Raw genomic sequence first — 17819 nt, forward strand, 5'->3', positions numbered from 1 at the left:
ATACTTTAGTAGTCCACATATTAATTCGAAAATGCCAATTTAAAAATGCAAAACCTTTTCCAACAGTAACTCGTGCACAACAATTTAAGACATGATATTATTACGTGAACACCTACAAAAAAGAAACACTTGCACCTTTACACTCACATATAATATTTTACCTGGAAGGAACTTTCCAAATACTCGCAGTTCTAAAACCGAGGCAGGTTTTTACATCTGTGCATTTGGCCAAAAGGGAAGTCGACGAGTTCGCCGTCTAAAATATGCAATGCATGAGGCACAGCCTTAATTCGCCAAAGCAAGTAAGCGAGGCTTCCATGTTCAAAGCTTTGCTTTGCCACCGTCTTTCGATAAAAACGATCGTCAATGTTGTCCTACATACGATTTATTGACATTCATGTTTCTTGGTGTCGAATATCATTATACGTGGGCGGTCAAAAAGGGAATTTAAGTAAAACGTTTCCAAAAGATCGCCTTCATCTCCTTCAGACGGCATCCATTGTTCGTTTATAGCCTGTCCACGTCGAATGGCAAAACCGGCGTTAATCGCCAGTGCACCAACCACGTCTTGGCATATGCCTCGTGGGCAGAGCAGTGTTTCAAATTATGGTGTAACGTTGATCATTTTTTGCCGCATTTAATGTTTTGCACGAAATACAGCGGTGCAAAACTTTGATTGGAGAAATCCTGTGTTCAAGGCCCTCGGCTGTAATGCATCTAGCGATGCGACTGTTCCGCTTGTTTCCCAATGACCGTTGATGGGTCTTGTGACTTACATGGCACCTAAAATTCTACAAAGTTGAAAAAAAAATTTGCTCCTGGATGAGACTGTACAGAGCAAGGACTTGTTGGGCCTCCTGGAAGATCATATGACCAACAGGGTATATCAGTGGGTAGTTGAACGATTCATTTTTCTGCAAAATCCAGTTCCATTTTTTGTTGCTCTTTTAACCAAAATACTGAGTAACATGGGGGGCAAATGGCCCTAGGGGGGTGGCTAAACCATTTTTTCGGAGACTAATTTCGATCAAACTCTGTAGATATGAAATGGATCTTTCATAAAATCACAAATAATTGGACACTTAAACGATTCATTTTTCCACAAATACAGCCTGATTATTTTGCTCCATTTTCAGCAGCACCCACCAGCAAGTTACTACCTAATTGGAATAGCCCAAAACCCCACTAAAACTGCCCAAAACACCCTAAAATTCGCCATGACTGTAGCGTAATGCTTCACTGGCTGTAACGCCCCAGTAATCGTGACGTCATATGTGGCCTACTATATAAGGCCGACCAGGGCTAATGTGAGCCCTTACCGCTTGTAGCAATTACGCCAATACATGGTGTCAGAAGTGGGATTCGAACCCACGCCTCCATTCGGAGACCAGAACTTGAGTCTCAAGACGGGGAGGAAGATAAGGACAACCGTACCAACGCTTCCTTCTAACTTGATGCTATGCTGGAGTTACTTGGACAGTTTTCGGATAAACAATAAGCGTTTAAAGGAGAAACAAAAGCGTAACTTTAACGCGCGTCACCGTACACGTGCTTTGCCCAGATTGTCTCCAGATACATATGCGTGGATCAATTTCGATAAGGCCAAGGAAAAAAGCAAGGTTCTGTCGCCACATACAAATCCGAGGTCATATATTGTGCGCCACAATGGTCGAAATGTACGAAGGAATCGTGCACATATTGTTCCCTTTCCTGACGTTCAGCCGTATCATACACGGTCTGGACGGCGTGTTGTACCTCCTGCGCGTCTTGATCTTTAATGTTTTTGTTATGTGTGGTGATTCGTTGTGGGAGGATGTAGCGTAATGCTTCACTGGCTGTAACGCCCCAGCAATCGTGACGTCATATGTGGCCTACTATATAAGGCCGACCAGGGCTAATGTGAGCCCTTACCGCTTGTAGCAATTACGCCAATACAAAACAGCACGCACATTTTGCGCTCATTCAACCGTAAATTTAACTTAATTGCGTCACTGCTTTGCTTGGTGATGCATGACTTCCCATTGTGACACAGGTCTACACGGTGTTTTTTAGCAGCATGACGTGTCAACGAGCACAGGAAGCTCCCGTGTTTTAAATAAGCCAAGCGCCTTCAATTTTGGTAGAATGCTGTTTATACACTCTTTAAACAGTGCATTTTTTAAGTGTTTTCATTTGTTTTGCTGCTGTTGATTGGCAACCTGAAAACAAAATGGAAGTTTACGCGGATACCAAGTTATTTTGTGAAAGTCAATGGCAGAAGGTGGTGGAAATTTTCAATGGTGACGAAAAACTTTTAATATGTCTCGGTGGGTGAGATATTTTTTAGATTGTTTCTGAACACATTATAGGCAACTAAAACGCTATTAAAGTGTACATTATTTGCAAAACAAATGTAATTAATAATAAAACTTAATTGCATACCAGTTTAGCTAACGTAGCTTTGGACAAAGTTGGCTACAGGCCTATATAACGGTGCCATTCTTTTGCCCCAAACCTTACATTTTTTAGTTCAAGAGTGGTAGCCTAGATAATTTGTTTCCCAAATTGGTATAAGCGCAGTGTAAGTATATGAGGCTTAACTAACTTATATGTTGATAAATGAACTTCCTTTATTCCCGAAAAGAACAAAATTTGTCACTGAAGTAAACACATATTTCAAAATTCTTTGATCATATTTTGTGGTTAGAGTGGCTGTAGCCTGTAGACTACATTTTCATACCACTGGTCATTGTTGTTCCTTTACGTCGCCGTGGGGCAAATTTACGGGACAACGGTATACCTCAAACTTAACTCCACCACTTATCACAAATTAGCAAAATCGACCTAGACTTATCAACCTAATCCGATGATATTTATACGTAGGCAAAAAATTTCTTTTTACAATTTACTCTCAAAAATATTTATTATGTAAAACACAGTTTTTGTGCAACTTTATTTCGTGTTCGTCTTACACTATATTAATACCACTCTTTCTGGGTCCCAGGCACGTCTTTGGTTCTTCTCCTGCCCTTTGTGTTTATGAACTTATTTTTCCTGTTTTTGGACATCACTGGAAAACCATCCTGGCTCGTCAAGTACAAAATCAAAAAAGGAAAAAATCCAAAGGTCTTGTATTTTTCTCGGAGTCCGGCCTATGAATTCCTTTATTGCAAGTGTGGTGCAGTAGCAATCGTATATTTATTAGAGAGGGAATTAGGTGACCGCTAAGTGAAATATCATTAAAAAGATACAGGTTATGACCAGAAAGAAACTTCAGTGATTTCGTTAAAGAACGGTAGATGTCTTCGTAACCAAAGTCTCTGCATGTTAAATATTTTGCATTTAAATTAAAAACAAGCTAAAACCCAGCCAACCAAACGCGGGCAATATTTCTAACCAATTAAAATTGGATTGAAACCATTTATCCATTACTGTGTTTCACCGTTCTTTAAAGCTGTCCAGTCAGGGACAGAATTGGAAAATACAATATAATATATTTGTCAATTTGTAAAGATATAACAAGTACAATTTTTTTGTGAAACGCTATTGGTTTGTCACGTCCCACCTAAGTAACCAACACACATCAGGTTGCTTCATTTATTTAATAAAGTTCAGCCATTAATGACAAACAAGCATATTTTTTTAGGTGGACAAGAAACACCTGATACGATGCCTCAAGGTCGCAACATTCAACGAAGTTATGGCCTGTGTTATTTTGTATTTCTGTTACCCAATACTGAAAGCAAGAGGGGTGTCTGGCCTGAACCCACTGCCCGACTTATGGGTTCCTATCGTGCAGTATTATATGTTGGGGTACATCGACGAGGTGCTGATCTATTATGGTCACAGGTAATAATATTCCATGCATTGTTGTTTTCTTGACGATCTTAGATGTTATTATAGCCCGTGACAACTTTGGACACGTAACTGTTCATGGTATATGAAACCATACAGGATTCGACAGGACTTTAGGAATCGTTGTTTTGGTCTTCGCTATTTATTGGTTATAAATTGTGCTGGTGGTGTACCAGTACGTTTTTGCAACCATGACCTGAAAAGGATTGAAAATTTCTTCTAATACAGTTTTTGTTGGTATTATTAAGGAAGAGGTCGACAACCAATGTAGCGTACAAGAAGCAAATAGACCCTGTTTAAATCAAACTAACAGATATGCACGAGGCGCAAAAAAATCCATGTTACGCCGATTTTTTGACGTGTACGTACAGGAACAGCGAAGTCAAAAAAAAAAACAGAAAAAAGATTATTGAAAAGAGCTGAATGTGGCACCGGAGCCTTTGTTTGCCGAGGCTCTGTTATAAGGCATAATTTTTGCTCCATTTCCAAAGGACATTTAAACTAATGCTCTTTGTTGTAGATTGCTGCACTGGAAACCTTTCTACAAACGTTTTCACAGAATTCACCACCAATGGCCTACGCCAATTAGCCTTGCAACGTCGTATGGACACCCATTGGACAGTTTGGTAAATAATTTATTGTAAGCTTAAGACGATTGCTTGTCAAATTTATCGAGGACAGTCCTTACTTATTTCTGGCACGAAAGTTTTATTCGCTAAACCAGCCGAACGATTAAAAAGGTTTAGATTTTGATTTTTAAAAACTCCCAGTGTGTACATCACGAATACTAACAGACAGGTAAATAAAACCAGAAAGAATACAATCTTTTGGTTAAAAAAAGAACATTACCACATGTTACATCTCCACGTCATTCATAGTGACGAAACAATGACCACTATGCGTAACACTTCGTTTCGAATGGCATTGTTTCTTGGTATTGATTAGTTTGCTTGTTTGCTGCGTCTGCGTGCTTGAAGGGTGAAATAGTTTGTGTTAGTAAAATTGTTTATTTACCCCTTGCAGGAGACAGTTTTGGCTTAAATAGTAATGTCATTTGAATAAGCTGTTATTAGAAAACGTGGCCTGATGAAAAACAGTTGGTGAGTGCTTGCTAACATTTATTTTTCTTGGCTGTGTTGTGATCATGAACTTTTTATAGAAAACCGTCGTTACACAGTGAATTTAATACACCAGGAAAAGGAAACGGCGTGTTTCAAAAAAGCAGGCTATACCCTTTATGAGACTTGGCCCTCGCAGGCCGGGCGTTCAGAGTTTACATAAAGAAGTTTTCAACTGTTTCGAACTGAAGTAGGTTGGACTGTATTGTAGCAGCAAATCACTATGGAAGAAAATAGGGAAGAACAGTTCCAAGCGTTGCAGCGTTCTTTACAGGAATCGTATATCCGTACAGAACGTTTAATGGTTAGCCCAGAAAACTTGTCTGCAGTCCTGAGCTCTGTACAAGTTACAAACGAAAGATACAAGCTTCTTGCGAATCATTTTAATGGGGATGACATTGATGAGTCTTCATGGGATTTAATTAAACGACTGGCTGCTGAAAAACAGGAGTTTGACGTCCGGGTTGATGATTGGACAGAGAAAACCCGGTCTGCTTCACCTTTGCTTTTCGCCAGGACTTCAAACAAATCTTCAGGAAGTAGAGCTTCAAGTTGTCCTTCATCAGCAAGTAGGAGTTCGAGCGTGAAGAGAACCGAGGCTCGAATTAAGGCGGAGATAGCTCGCGCAAAGCTTCGCCAGACGAAAGAAAGGCAGAAGGAAGAAGTACGACGCGCTGAGGAGCAGAAGATGCGAGAAAAAGAGAGAAAATTGAGAAACGACGCTGAAGTTAGTGAAGCGCAACGTGAAGCCGAGTTGGCTGAAATTGAAGCCCGTTGCTGGGAAGATGGATTTGGTCATGATGACGTTTGTTCACCCTCGCCGATGCAGGTTATGCAAACAGTGGTTGAGCGTTTAAACCCTTCTCCGAATTTTGAAATGCAAGACCCTTCAAAAGTAAGTCGTTTGCCTGATGATGGCAATAATTTTCAGTGTGACCTAAAAAGTACGGAATTTCCCGCCCGCGTACATGAAGCGCGTTGCAGCTTGGACGAACGTTTTCTGCCTCGTCCGAAAATAATGACCTTCAATGGTGATCCCATGGAATATTGGACGTTCATTCGTAACTTCGAAGCACATGTTGCTACTAAGGTTCATTCAGAAGAGTTGCGTTTGGTTTATCTACTGCAACATTGTGATGATAAACTGCGATTAAAAATTGATCACTTAACAAAAAGACCTGTCGAGGGTTACCGTCAGGCCCGTCAAAAGCTTTTTCAGGAGTACGGACAGCCCCACATTATTGCAAATGGTTGTGAGCAGCATCTCAAGAAGAGTCCTCGTTTAAAGGGTGATCAACCCGAGAGGCTGATGCAATTTGCAGACTTGCTGGAAAAGTGCCTTTCTACGTTGGATGACATCAATGAATATGCGGGTTTGAACTCACTCGATACGATGTTGCAGCTGATTGATAAGTTGCCTCACCGCTTACGGGAACGGTGGATTGAACGATCGGTTGAAGTTCTCCATCAAACCGGTCGCGAAGCCATGTTTAAACATTTTGTTCAGTTCGTTTTGGAACGTGCCGAGGTGGAGAATTCTCTTTACGGTTGTAGGATTATGGGATCTAGACGTGACAAGGAGTTCGTTCAGCCTCTTAAGAAAGACCAAGGCAGTTGCGTACGCTGTTAACCCGATAGAAGTTCAGCAGCGTCCAATGGAAAGGTCATCGCCCTCCGAATCCTGTCAGTTCTGCGGAAAATTACATGACTTAGCAAAGTGCTTTGACTTCAGGCGCAAAACGTACTCCGAACGAATAGAGTTCGTTAGCCGAAAAAAAATGTGCTTCAGATGTCTTGCTCCGGGACATCGCGTTCGAAGATGCAAGGCACAGACCGCTTGCGAGGAAAAGAGTTGTTCGAGTCACTACCATCATACCTTGTTGCACAAGTGCGTCCCCAATGTGAAGCCGGAGACTCCAGCATCGTCACTACCAGAGAAGGTTGCTACCTGCTCAGTGATAACACCTTCCACTGATGAAGATTGTTCGGGCGACGTGTATCAGTGCGTAGTTCCGGTCCAAGTGAAATACAAGGGCCGAAAGATTTTGCCTTACGCGTTTTTGGATATCGGGATCTACTGGAACCTTTTGTTGCCAAAGGTTAATCGACACTTTGGGTATGGAAGGTGAAGCAAAGGGGATTGTTCTGCAAACCCTCTCCGATGACGCTAGAGAGCATGCGGTGTTTCAGTGAGTTTCGCTGTTTTCCATGTGGGTGGTGGAGAGGAGATAGTTCTCCAGAAGGTAATATCCGTTGATGAGATTCCAGTACGACCCAATCTTGTTTTCACTCCCAAACATCTGTTTGGCATACCACATTTACGCAACATAAATTTTCCATCGATCGAGGGAGGTACCGTAACACTTTTAATTGGTTTGGATAATCCGGACGCGCTGTTCATCCAGGAAATGCGTCGAGGTCCAAAGGGAAAACCGTTTGCTGTCAAAACACCCTTTGGATGGACACTGTTTGGTCCGTCACTGTTTCCGTCTGCTTCATCGAAATGTCCGGTGAACTTTATTAAATCACGCGATAGTTGTTTACAAAAGCAGATATCTAGCCTGTGGGAGACGGATTCCGGAAGCGAAACTACCGTGCTGGATTTTCCTACGACCCGGGAAGATAGGAAATCGTACGAGATTATGCGAAGCAACGTGACGAGCGTGGAAGGTCACTACGAGCTGCCGTTACTTTGGAGAGAGAGTTCTGTCTGTTTGCCGGATAACAAACCCATGGCTGGAAGACGATTGGAATACCTGAAGAGACGTTTGGGGACAGATGACCGACTCAAGGAAAAGTACGTGGCTACTATGCAATCCTATATTGACAATGGGTACGCAAGAGAAGTACCCAAAGACGAAGTTCATTCATGTAATGGTGTTTGTTGGTACTTACCACATCACCCTGTTCTTCATCCCCGTAAATCAGACGAGGTTCGTGTGGTTTTTGATTGTGCTGCAAAATATAACGGGGTTTCCCTTAATGATGTACTAATGCAGGGCCCGGATCTTGTAAATAATTTGGTGGTTGTTTTAACTCGATTTCGCAGAGAACGGTTCGCATTGGTGTCCGATATAGAGTCAATGTTCCACCAGATTCGTGTTACACGAAAGGATAGATATGCTTTGAGATTTTTGTGGTGGCCCGATGGGGATCTGGCCAAGGGACCCACGGAACACCAAATAACTGTGCATCTGTTTGGGGCGACTTCATCGCCAAGTTGCGCGAGTTTTTGCTTAAGGCAAACGGCTATTGATTTTGGCCACAACTTCGATACACATGCATCGTCGGTGGTAAGAAGAAATTTTTACGTGGATGACTGTTTAACGTCAGTTGCATCAACAGCGGAAGGAATTCGATTGACGAAGCAGCTTACGGATCTACTTTCTCACGGAGGGTTTCATTTAACTAAATGGCTCAGTAACAACCCGTCGATTCTGTCTGAGATTCCCGAAGAGGAAAGGTCAAAGGTCGTGCGGAACAGAAGGTTCGGCGATGACGTCACGGAAAGAGTGCTTGGTGTGCACTGGGATGTGGACGAGGATACATTTGGATTTAAGATCAATCTTCCCGAAACACCGATGACGCGTCGAGGGATTCTTTCTGCCTTGAGTTCACTGTACGACCCTCTTGGGTTTGTTGCGCCTTGTACATTAGGAGCCAAACTATTACTTCAAGACTTGTGTAAGCGTGGACTCCGCTGGGATGATTGCATCTTGGAATCAGAAGCCACGCAGTGGAAGAATTGACTAAGTCATTTGACAAAACTTCATGACCTGCGAATTCCTCGGTGTTTTAAGCCGTTAGGTTTCAGTGAGGTGAAATGTTGGGAATTGCATCACTTTGCGGATGCTTCATCCGTTGCCTATGGAGCCGTGTGTTACCTGAGGTTAGTCAACGTTGATTCGCGTGTTCACTGTGTGTTTCTTGTTGGCAAGTGTCGTTTGGCACCGCTAAAAACGGTGTCGATTCCTTGATGTAATGATGCGGCGAGAACTTGATCTTGGGACATGTCGGTCTGTGTTTTGGACAGACTCCACAGCTGTGCTCCAGAGCATTATCAATTCGAAGAAGCGATTTCTTACATTTGTTGCCAATCGAATTGCAAAGATTGAAAGGCAAAGTGATTTATCAAGTTGGAGACACGTTCCATCGAAGCTCAATCCTGCGGACGAAGCTTCCCGAGGGTTGACGGTCGAAACGTTGGTGACGTCAGGGCGCTGGTTACACGGCCCCAAGTTCTTGTTGGAGTCCGAGGATCACTGGCCTGTCAGCCCTATCGTACTACCAGACTTACCTGCTGAGTTCGTTTCCGAAAAAAAACAGGAGGTGTCCATTCATTTGATTGTGGAAAAGCAATCCATTGTTGACCGGATTATTAATCGATATTCTTCTCTAAATCGTTTAAAAAAGAGCGTCGCATGGCTGCTTCGATATAAGCAGTTTTTTCTGTCGCGCATTCGGCGTGACAAAGTGCCCGTGGAGAAATGTGACGTATCGGTTGAGGAATTGGATGCTGCCGAATTGGCGTTGATTAAGCACGTACAACGAGGACACTTCGTCGCCGAGTTTGCGGCTTTGGAAAAGGGCTCACATGCGAAGACCTCTTTAAAACGACACATGTTCGAATTGAACTCTGTAGTTGTTGATTCTGTACTACGTGTTGGTGGTCGGTTGGAAAGGGCACCAATCCCGAACGATGCCAAACATCCGATAATCCTGCCGCATTCATCTCATTTTTACTGATTTAATTATTGCAAGACATCATCGCCTTGTCGGACATTCTGGAATGGGACATACCTGGTCGTCGTTGCGCCAGAGGTTTTGGATAATCAAAGGTGGAGTTGCCGTACGCCGAGTGATCGGAAATTGCTTGTTCTGCAAGAGACGAAATGCTTCCGTTGGTGTGCAGATAATGGCCGATCTGCCTTCGGCAAGACTACATCCCGACGAGCCGCCGTTTGCACATGTCGGCGTTGACTACTTTGGCCCCTTTTCTGTTAAGCAGGGGCGAAGCATCGTCAAACGGTATGGGGCAGTGTTTACCTGTCTAACAGTACGGGCTGTTCATATTGAAGTTGCTCACAGCCTTTCAACTGACTCATTTATCGACGCGCTTCGTCGATTTGTTGGTCGTCGTGGAAATCCAGTCCACATTTACTCCGACAACGGAACAAATTTCGTTGGTGCGGAACGGATTTTGAGGGAATCGTTGCAGTCGTGGAACTGTTCACAAATCGATGAGTACCGGAAGCAGAGAAACATTCGTTGGTCGTTCAATCCTCCGACCGCCAGTCATATGGGTGGTGCGTGGGAAAGAATGGTACGGTCCATCCGGCGAATCCTGACGTCTTTGATGACTCAGCAAGTTGTCTCTGACGAGACATTGGCTACGCTATTCGTCGAGGTTGAGTCCATAATTAATTCGCGTCCTCTTGTTCCGGTGACGTTTGACCCTCGAGATGACGAACCTATCACACCCAACAATCTATTGCTAATGAGACCGAATGCGAGCCTACCTCCCGGTTTGTTCGATAAAAAGGACTGCTACGTGCGGCGCCGTTGGGCACATGTCCAATACTTGGCGAACCAATTCTGGATTCGCTGGGTACGGGAATATTTACCAAATATCATCTCCAGACAGAAGTGGTTCCAGAAGAAGAGAGACCTCCAGATCAATGACGTGGTTCTCATTGTGGATGATTCACAGCCACGGTCTAAGTGGTTAATGGGTCGAGTTGCGGATACGTTCCCGGATAAAACTGGAACTGTGCGCTAGGTGCTCGTGCAAACGCGACACAACTGTGTCAAACGACCGATTGCAAAACTATGTTTGATTGTCGCCGCGAATAGCGATGTTTAATGTGCTGAGCTATTTCATGATTCGTAATTTCGTTGTTGAACGTTCGATGTTTGTGTTGCGAAATGTATTTCCTGGGTCATACATTTGGGGGGGGGGGTATGTTACATCTCCACGTCATTTATAGTGACGAAACAATGACCACTATGCGTAACACTTCGTTTCGAATGACATTGTTTCTTGGTAGTGATTAGTTTGCTTGTTTGCTGCGTCTGCGTGCTTGAAGGGTGAAATAGTTTGTGTCAGTAAAATTGTTTGTTTACCCCTTACAGGAGACAGTTTTGGCTTAAATAGTAATGTCATTTGAATAAGCTGTTATTAGAAAACGTGGCCTGATGAAAAACAGTTGGTGAGTGCTTGCTAACATTTATTTTTCTTGGCTGTGTTGTGATCATGAACTTTTTATAGAAAACCGTCGTTACACAGTGAATTTAATACACCGGGAAAAGGAAACGGCGTGTTTCAAAAAAGCAGGCTATACCCTTTATGAGACTTGGCCCTCGCAGGCCGGGCGTTCAGAGTCTACACCACAGATATTAGCCAAACCCTTTTACTATCTGCTGAAGGAAATTTCACTCGGCAAATGCCATGACAATGTTATTATTTTTGTAAATATTGTTCAAGTAGATTTTAAAATCATGGCGATGGCCTAGGAAGGTCACACGTTCCAGTAAACTTTTGGTTGCACGAAACAACGCTGCAGGTAGTAATGATAAGCGAGACATAAAAAAACAAGAAGTTCCTGAACTAAAGCGACGCACAAAATGGTGCTGATGGTTATGCAGGTTGATAAGCAATACTGTAGACCAGGATTTCTCAAAAATTGTGCCGCATACCGGTGTGCTGTGAAGCAGGTTCAGGTGTGCCGCGAGAATTTTTTATTAATATGTAATAGACTATCACTACAACTGTCGGTTTCCTTAATGACAAAAGTTAAAAATATACAACGTTTGGAACTAAAAGCAGCTCCCGAAAAAAGCATTTCGTTAACCTTACCAGTGCTACTTCTATAACTTATCTTCACAACTTGAATTGACTTTAAAGTTTGGTGTGCAGGAAACGAATTAAAGAGGATCCAAGTGTGCCGCGTGCCTAAAAGGTTTGAGAACCCCTGCTATAGATTATACGTGAACCATCAACAAACACATTGAAAAAATAATCGGCGGCAAATAATTGATTAACATGCTGCTTACCTTTACCCAAAGCACTCCTCACACAAGAAGACAATGGTTTTGCTTGACAAAATTTTGCTTTTCCAGTTGCAGAAAGTCTTTCCGATGTTATTTCAATTCTATGTTCTTCGGCCTCACGTTGTGGTAATGTGGTATTACCTTGGAATGGGACAAATCGACGCCTTTACTCACCACTCAAACTATCACTTCCCCTTCAGCAAATCTCCTCAGTTCCATGATTACCATCATTTCGGGTAAATTATGATACTGAAACAATGCCTTTGGTTGCAACACACTTTGCCTATTGTTCTATGTTCTGTAATTATTGTTGGCCTGTGAACCGTCATAATATATGCATATGTGTATATATATTACATAAATATGTATCTTTTATACATGCATGCATGCTATTGTTTTTTTTGTAGCTTCAACGAGTGCTTCGGGGCCAGTGGGTTATTGGATTCATTTCATAAAACTGACACGAAGTTCAGGAGTTCTGTGCAAGGCAAACGCGATGTAACTTTCTATAGTTTTACTCCGATCGATCAACTGATACCGGATGAAGAGAAAAAGCAGTAAAAATTTTCCGTATCTACCAATGCAAAGCACTTGTTTGAAACGTAGTAACTCGATACTTGTATAAACCGTGTATATTTGGCAACAACCAAACTTTGTATCCGCAGATGCATGTGCGTTTTTTCTTTGACGAGCGGTAAGACGCCCCCTATTCCGGTTGCTTTTAAAAGTCAGAGCCGTGTTAAATTCATTTATTAAAATGGTGTTGTTTTGATTAAAAACATTATTTTAATTGGGCGATCATTAATTAAGTTAATCACGTGGAACAGCTAATTTTCATCCGTGTACTCGAAGACTTTCGTCCATGTGAGTACATTTGTACTTTGAAGGCAAGTTTTATCTGATTTTTCTTGCTTCGTTTGGTTTCATTTTTTTCATTCGGCTTGTGACAATTAATTTCGTCAAAGTCCGTTTTGTTTGTGTCCTCATTTTATTTGTGTCTAACACCGCCGCTTTTATGTGTAGGCGTTGTACATAAGTTATTTGCATTATGTACAAGTTATCAACAAATGCCTCACAACGTTGACGGACATCTTCCCCACCATAAACTTACGCTACTAAACACCAGCCAATGCCTTTTCTCATTTGCAATTCAATACATTTGGATGTTCGATTCTTCTATTTGAAAATGTATATGTTTTTGTTTCTTTCAACTTACAACTTTGTCATAATTAGTTTGTCCTAAAAAAATAGGAACTGTTTTAAAAGTTTCAGCTATAAGGTAATATGTAGATCAACTTCAACTTGAAGATCAAACATTCAGCTGTACGTTACAACTCTAAATTTAGTGAAACACGTTTAATTGTAATGCGTAACCATTACTAAAAACTCAAAATGCTAAATATAATTGATTGTTTTGAGCAGTTTGAAAATTTGCAAAAAAAAATCTCAGTATAGATTGAGGGGGACAGCACTGATTCCACAACGAAAAAAGGTTTTATTAAACCACGTTTACAGCGGCGCAAGTCATGTCGCAGATTTGTTTTGTTACAAGAATTGGACGCAAAAACATGATTGAAGCAAGGCACATATTATTTTTCGTCCTTCAAGATTCGGACTGTGTCCTTTCGAGTGACGTAACTCAAGCCAGACGCCACGGTTGTGGTTGCGGTGATTCCCCATAAACATTTCAGAACGAAATGGTCGGCCATGTCAAACGCTGGAGCCGCGACTGAACACCAGATTAGAACCATTTGAAGAGCTGTGTTAATCTTAAAATTGCAGATAACATAACGTAAGTGTTAAAATTTTCTTCATATCTAAAAGTTAGATATTATTTTTAAGAAGTAGCAAACCAATAAACCAATCAGCTTTAGGCTTGCCAGGTCTAACAAAATTTTAAATTGCAATGATTTAGCCAAAAAAGTACAATCCGAACAAATCTGAATGTTCAAACAGGTACTAATATGCATAATAGTTGATACTAGTGAAAATTTGTGCTATTTTCAGTTGCTTGTAACCATCATTCAGAACATAAAAATCACAGACCTATATGAATAACAAAAAACAACTAGTTGTTAAGGGACTTTAATGCCCCTTTGTAGGTTTGGATAGAAGAAATTTACCGTGCAATGTCACAAGTAGTGTTGATTTGAAGTTTGCTGTTACCTTACTAAGTGATGTAGGAGAAAGCTTTGCATTTACTAGGGTTGGATCAAAAAAGCGCTTGAGAGTGCGTGGTGGAGGGCAAGTTCGCCATCGAACGTAAAACACTGCACCAATCAACAGCAGGTCACGGCTCACAAACAAGATTGTTAGGGGCACTGCAAAACAAGCTCAAAGTCACTTTTCCAATGGACAAATATTCATCAATCTGTATTTTTAGATTCTATTGCAATTTGCATTAGTGTTTTGTGAAAACTAGTTTTTTAACTGCAAAACAGTCATGCGTTTAGATTTTGTTGACCACAGACCAGTCAAAAAATAAAAATAACTAGGCTGATATCAAAGTTTCATTTGTCGTGTATTTTGCTTTTATCTTACATGGAATAATGTTGACGTAAGTCAAAGCTCCACATAACACTGCAACCAGAACTTTATCAGCCAAAGGATCAAGAGCTGAACCAACAGCAGATTGTTGTGAAGGCCAGGTTCTTGCTATTTGACCATCAACCTGAAAAACATTACTTTTAAGGTTTTATCGATGCCATTTCATTCTGATGTCTATTGCTGATCTACTCAATTTTTTGGGTAAAATAAATTGATTTTGCAATTGTACCATGTATTTTCACCACCAGCAGGTTAAACTAATACTTAATATTTTGTTTAGACAGAAACAACACTTCCAGGTCAAAGGTATTAACAAATGCTTGTCATGTTGCCATAATGCATTAACTACTCCGCAAGATGATCAAATAGGTAAAATGAAAAACAAAGATAATTCAATAAAAAAGGTGATATTACCACATCTGTTATGCTGGCAGCAATAAACAAAGCCAAAGCAAGTTTATATTGGTTGGTTACAATTAGATGTGCAAGGTATGGTGTAAGCAAAAGGCGGCTGAGGGAAAGTAGATTTGGCACTGTGTAAATATTTTCTCTCTGCAAAACAAGGAAATTAATTACTTCCAGAATCACCAAACCCAGTTATAAATACCAACCTTCACTGGTATTTTAGATATTTTATCTTGTTTTTCCTGATTTCCAAGCAAATTTTCCCATTTTTCATTTGACTTGGGAGGTTGGGTATCTGAGAAGTACCTCACTGGAAAGCAGAATGTTGTATGTGTCGGAAAACTAAACTTTATGTGGATTGTTGTACACCCATGGAAATTGTTTATTTCTTTTGTTGGGAAGCAACACTTTCTTTTGTGTGCAACAGTTAGCACAGGAAAAGTACAACTGGTTCTGTAACTTTCACTTTGGAGGTAAATACCAGTCCAACATTTTTTTTGCATAAAAGATTGCAACCAATGCCTTGTAGCTGCCATTCATTCAAGCTTCATATCACATCTCAATTGCCAAAGCTATATGGCTTTTTAAAGCCTAGTAACAGGACATGTCCCTATAAGAGGAAAGATAACAACAGAATTTTGTTCGAAGTATTAAGTAGGCTATATTTTACGCTAAATTTTTGGCGTATCAACAAACTAAGTATTAACGACTCTACACAACTGTTAATACCACAAATATTTACTTTTTACAATACTTTAAGGGCCGGGTATAGGTGTACCTTGGCAATAAATAAGAATGTGGTAAAATTAAAAAATAAATAGCCGAAGCAACAACACGCCATGCTTTTTTCTGTTTACTTTTCTGCAGCATGTGCATCCATGCGTAACAATCGCCACTGGAGCGTTTTAAAGTGGTTGTGTTGTGAATTTTCAGTTTACACCATTTTTATCAGGGCCAGAAATGGAAAACAAAAATAATCATGCGTGTCATGGTTGCATCATAGTGTACTTATTTTAGTATGATTGCAAACCATCTACTCCCGTACCATATATTAATGTGAAAGAAAATGTGTCTGTGTGACTATTTTTAGGTTGATGTCTCTCGTGACTGGTATGACATAAAAATAAAGGACAAGGTGTTGTCATAATAAGCCCGCGTGCCATTTTCAAACCAATGACGTGGCAATTTTTGACTCTTTCCCTGTATTGTTTACCCTGATGTAGACCAATTACGATTCGTGCATTTAGGATAACAAACACTATATGTTCCAAAGGCCCTTTTTTGACACTTCCTGTGATGACATATTTTTTTCACGGCTAACTGCTTTAATGTAAAATACACATTTTTCGGAATCACTATTTGGCAAGTAATTCTAATATCATTCTGGGGTAGGTAATCGCAAATGCATGTAATTCTTAGCTCGAAAGCAAATGTTTGTTGAATAAAACCACAAAAATGAACAAATTAACGTACATTTTCGAAAAAAGGTTGTCATTTGACCAGATGCGAATGACGCCCATGATGTAATTGGCAAATCGCTTTGTGATAAACCATTCTGAAAACCGTCCATTCTTTGTGTATCGTTTATGGAACACTCCCTTTTTCGTCAGGTCTAGAAAGACAATTTCTTCAATTACTACTTCACACGCTAAAAATAACTGTTTAAATATTCGTTGTCTCAGAATACCTGCAAGAAGATTCCCATTAATTTGTTTCTGTCTGGAATAATCGTTAATACAGAAGCTATATTACAAGATTAGCCAAAAGCTCAAAAAAAACTGCAACATAAACAAAGCCTCTCCACCGATATTTCGTAACGGTGACAATACAACGTACGGAAACGAGTGTGACAGTATTTCGTGTCATCTGCGCTGCATGCGTTACAACGTGCTCACGATTATTGTAATATCTGTTGGGATGTGGCTTCGTTTTTACCAGCATTACATTTACATAAAAGAGAGCATGCACATTCCGGTTTCAATTGAATTCATTACTTAAAACAAAACTTGTTTTCGTACTCAAAAAAGCTTATACCCGAAACACGCCGGGAGTCATCAGTGTTTTTATTTAGTTTCAAACACTACAAGGTAAAGAGGCAAATTTCACCTTCCCCTATTGTGATTGTTTTTATCATCCAACTTACAAGCTTTAGTTGATAAACCTAAGATGAAGAGGTATGCGACATTGAGCCACAGAGCAGTGCCTCAGTCCAACATTTGTTTGTACTCATTTGCAACGCTCACTACCAACAACAAAATTGCAAACCGGGATGATATTATAAAGGAACGTGTATGAATGGTTTTGACATTTGCTCTGACAGATTATTAAAAAATACATTATTGCGCGTTTTCGTATAATTTAGTGTATATAACGCATAAAAAGATTGTTTTGTCACTTGATCTTGATGCAGTTAAATCAACGAACAGAGCGAAATTTGCAATCTTAAGTTGTCTGAGAGGTTCTGTTACATGTTGTTACGTCATCGGTGTCCATGTGCACCTCTTGTGGATGGCTCATTTAATGCTTTCACTCAATGAGTTTTCATGCAATAAGATGTTTTTATTTCAACGGGGCATCTGTTTTTCGAAACCTTTTGCTAGTTGGCTCCAGGGACTTTTGGTTTAAGACCTGCGGGACTTTCAAAAGTCCGGTTAAAAGTCTCGGTATACCTTGACTTAAATTACTTCACTTCCTGTCTGGAGTACCGTTTGCTGAAAGTCCCGACGAAAGTCCCGATCATGTTAACATGCCTATTATTAGCATGTATGGAGACAAACTGTAATTCGGTTACATCCTTCTGACTCTTATGGTGGGTTTAGCTTGGTAATTACGAAACAAAAGGGAAAGTGAATCGACGAGAAATCG

At 40.7% G+C, this 17819-nt stretch overlaps 2 protein-coding genes and 1 pseudogene across 2 annotated transcripts; 2 read left to right on the plus strand and 1 right to left on the minus strand.

Annotated features, from left to right (window-relative positions):
• Positions 1-2046: 2046 nt before the first annotated feature.
• Positions 2047-13420, plus strand: LOC145888552 (fatty acid hydroxylase domain-containing protein 2-like). Its single transcript, XM_082979326.1, has 6 exons — positions 2047-2306; positions 2984-3105; positions 3626-3828; positions 4355-4460; positions 12072-12238; positions 12410-13420. Exons 1-6 carry the CDS (start codon positions 2210-2212, stop codon positions 12561-12563), a joined length of 849 nt encoding a protein of 282 aa, XP_082835452.1. The 5' UTR covers positions 2047-2209; the 3' UTR covers positions 12564-13420.
• On the plus strand, positions 4775-7084 carry LOC145889354 (uncharacterized; annotated as a pseudogene).
• A 77-nt stretch (positions 13421-13497) lies between the features above and the next one.
• Positions 13498-15775, minus strand: LOC145888551 (cardiolipin synthase (CMP-forming)-like). The gene is made up of 5 exons (XM_082979325.1): positions 15161-15775; positions 14964-15101; positions 14544-14673; positions 14169-14323; positions 13498-13771 (listed from the first exon to the last, which is right to left on the minus strand). The coding sequence occupies exons 1-5, from the start codon at positions 15488-15490 to the stop codon at positions 13592-13594; spliced, it is 933 nt and encodes a 310-aa protein (XP_082835451.1). The 5' UTR covers positions 15491-15775; the 3' UTR covers positions 13498-13591.
• Positions 15776-17819: the final 2044 nt, after the last annotated feature.

Source organism: Ascidia mentula, chromosome 2, assembly GCF_947561715.1.
Source record: "Ascidia mentula chromosome 2, kaAscMent1.1, whole genome shotgun sequence".
NCBI classification, from domain to species: Eukaryota; Metazoa; Chordata; class Ascidiacea; order Phlebobranchia; family Ascidiidae; genus Ascidia; species Ascidia mentula.

Coding starts and splice junctions, on each gene's coding strand:
- LOC145888552 (XM_082979326.1), top strand. CDS start 2,210: ATGGAAGTTTACGCGGATACCAAGTTATTTTGTGAAAGTCAATGGCAG. Junction 3,829..4,354: donor CTGATCTATTATGGTCACAG/GTAATAATATTC, acceptor TCTTTGTTGTAG/ATTGCTGCACTGGAAACCTT. Junction 4,461..12,071: donor GACACCCATTGGACAGTTTG/GTAAATAATTTA, acceptor TTGCTTTTCCAG/TTGCAGAAAGTCTTTCCGAT.
- LOC145888551 (XM_082979325.1), bottom strand. CDS start 15,490: ATGGCAGCTACAAGGCATTGGTTGCAATCTTTTATGCAAAAAAAATGT. Junction 15,102..15,160: donor TATCTAAAATACCAGTGAAG/GTTGGTATTTAT, acceptor CTTGTTTTGCAG/AGAGAAAATATTTACACAGT. Junction 14,324..14,543: donor TTACGTCAACATTATTCCAT/GTAAGATAAAAG, acceptor CTTGTTTTGCAG/TGCCCCTAACAATCTTGTTT.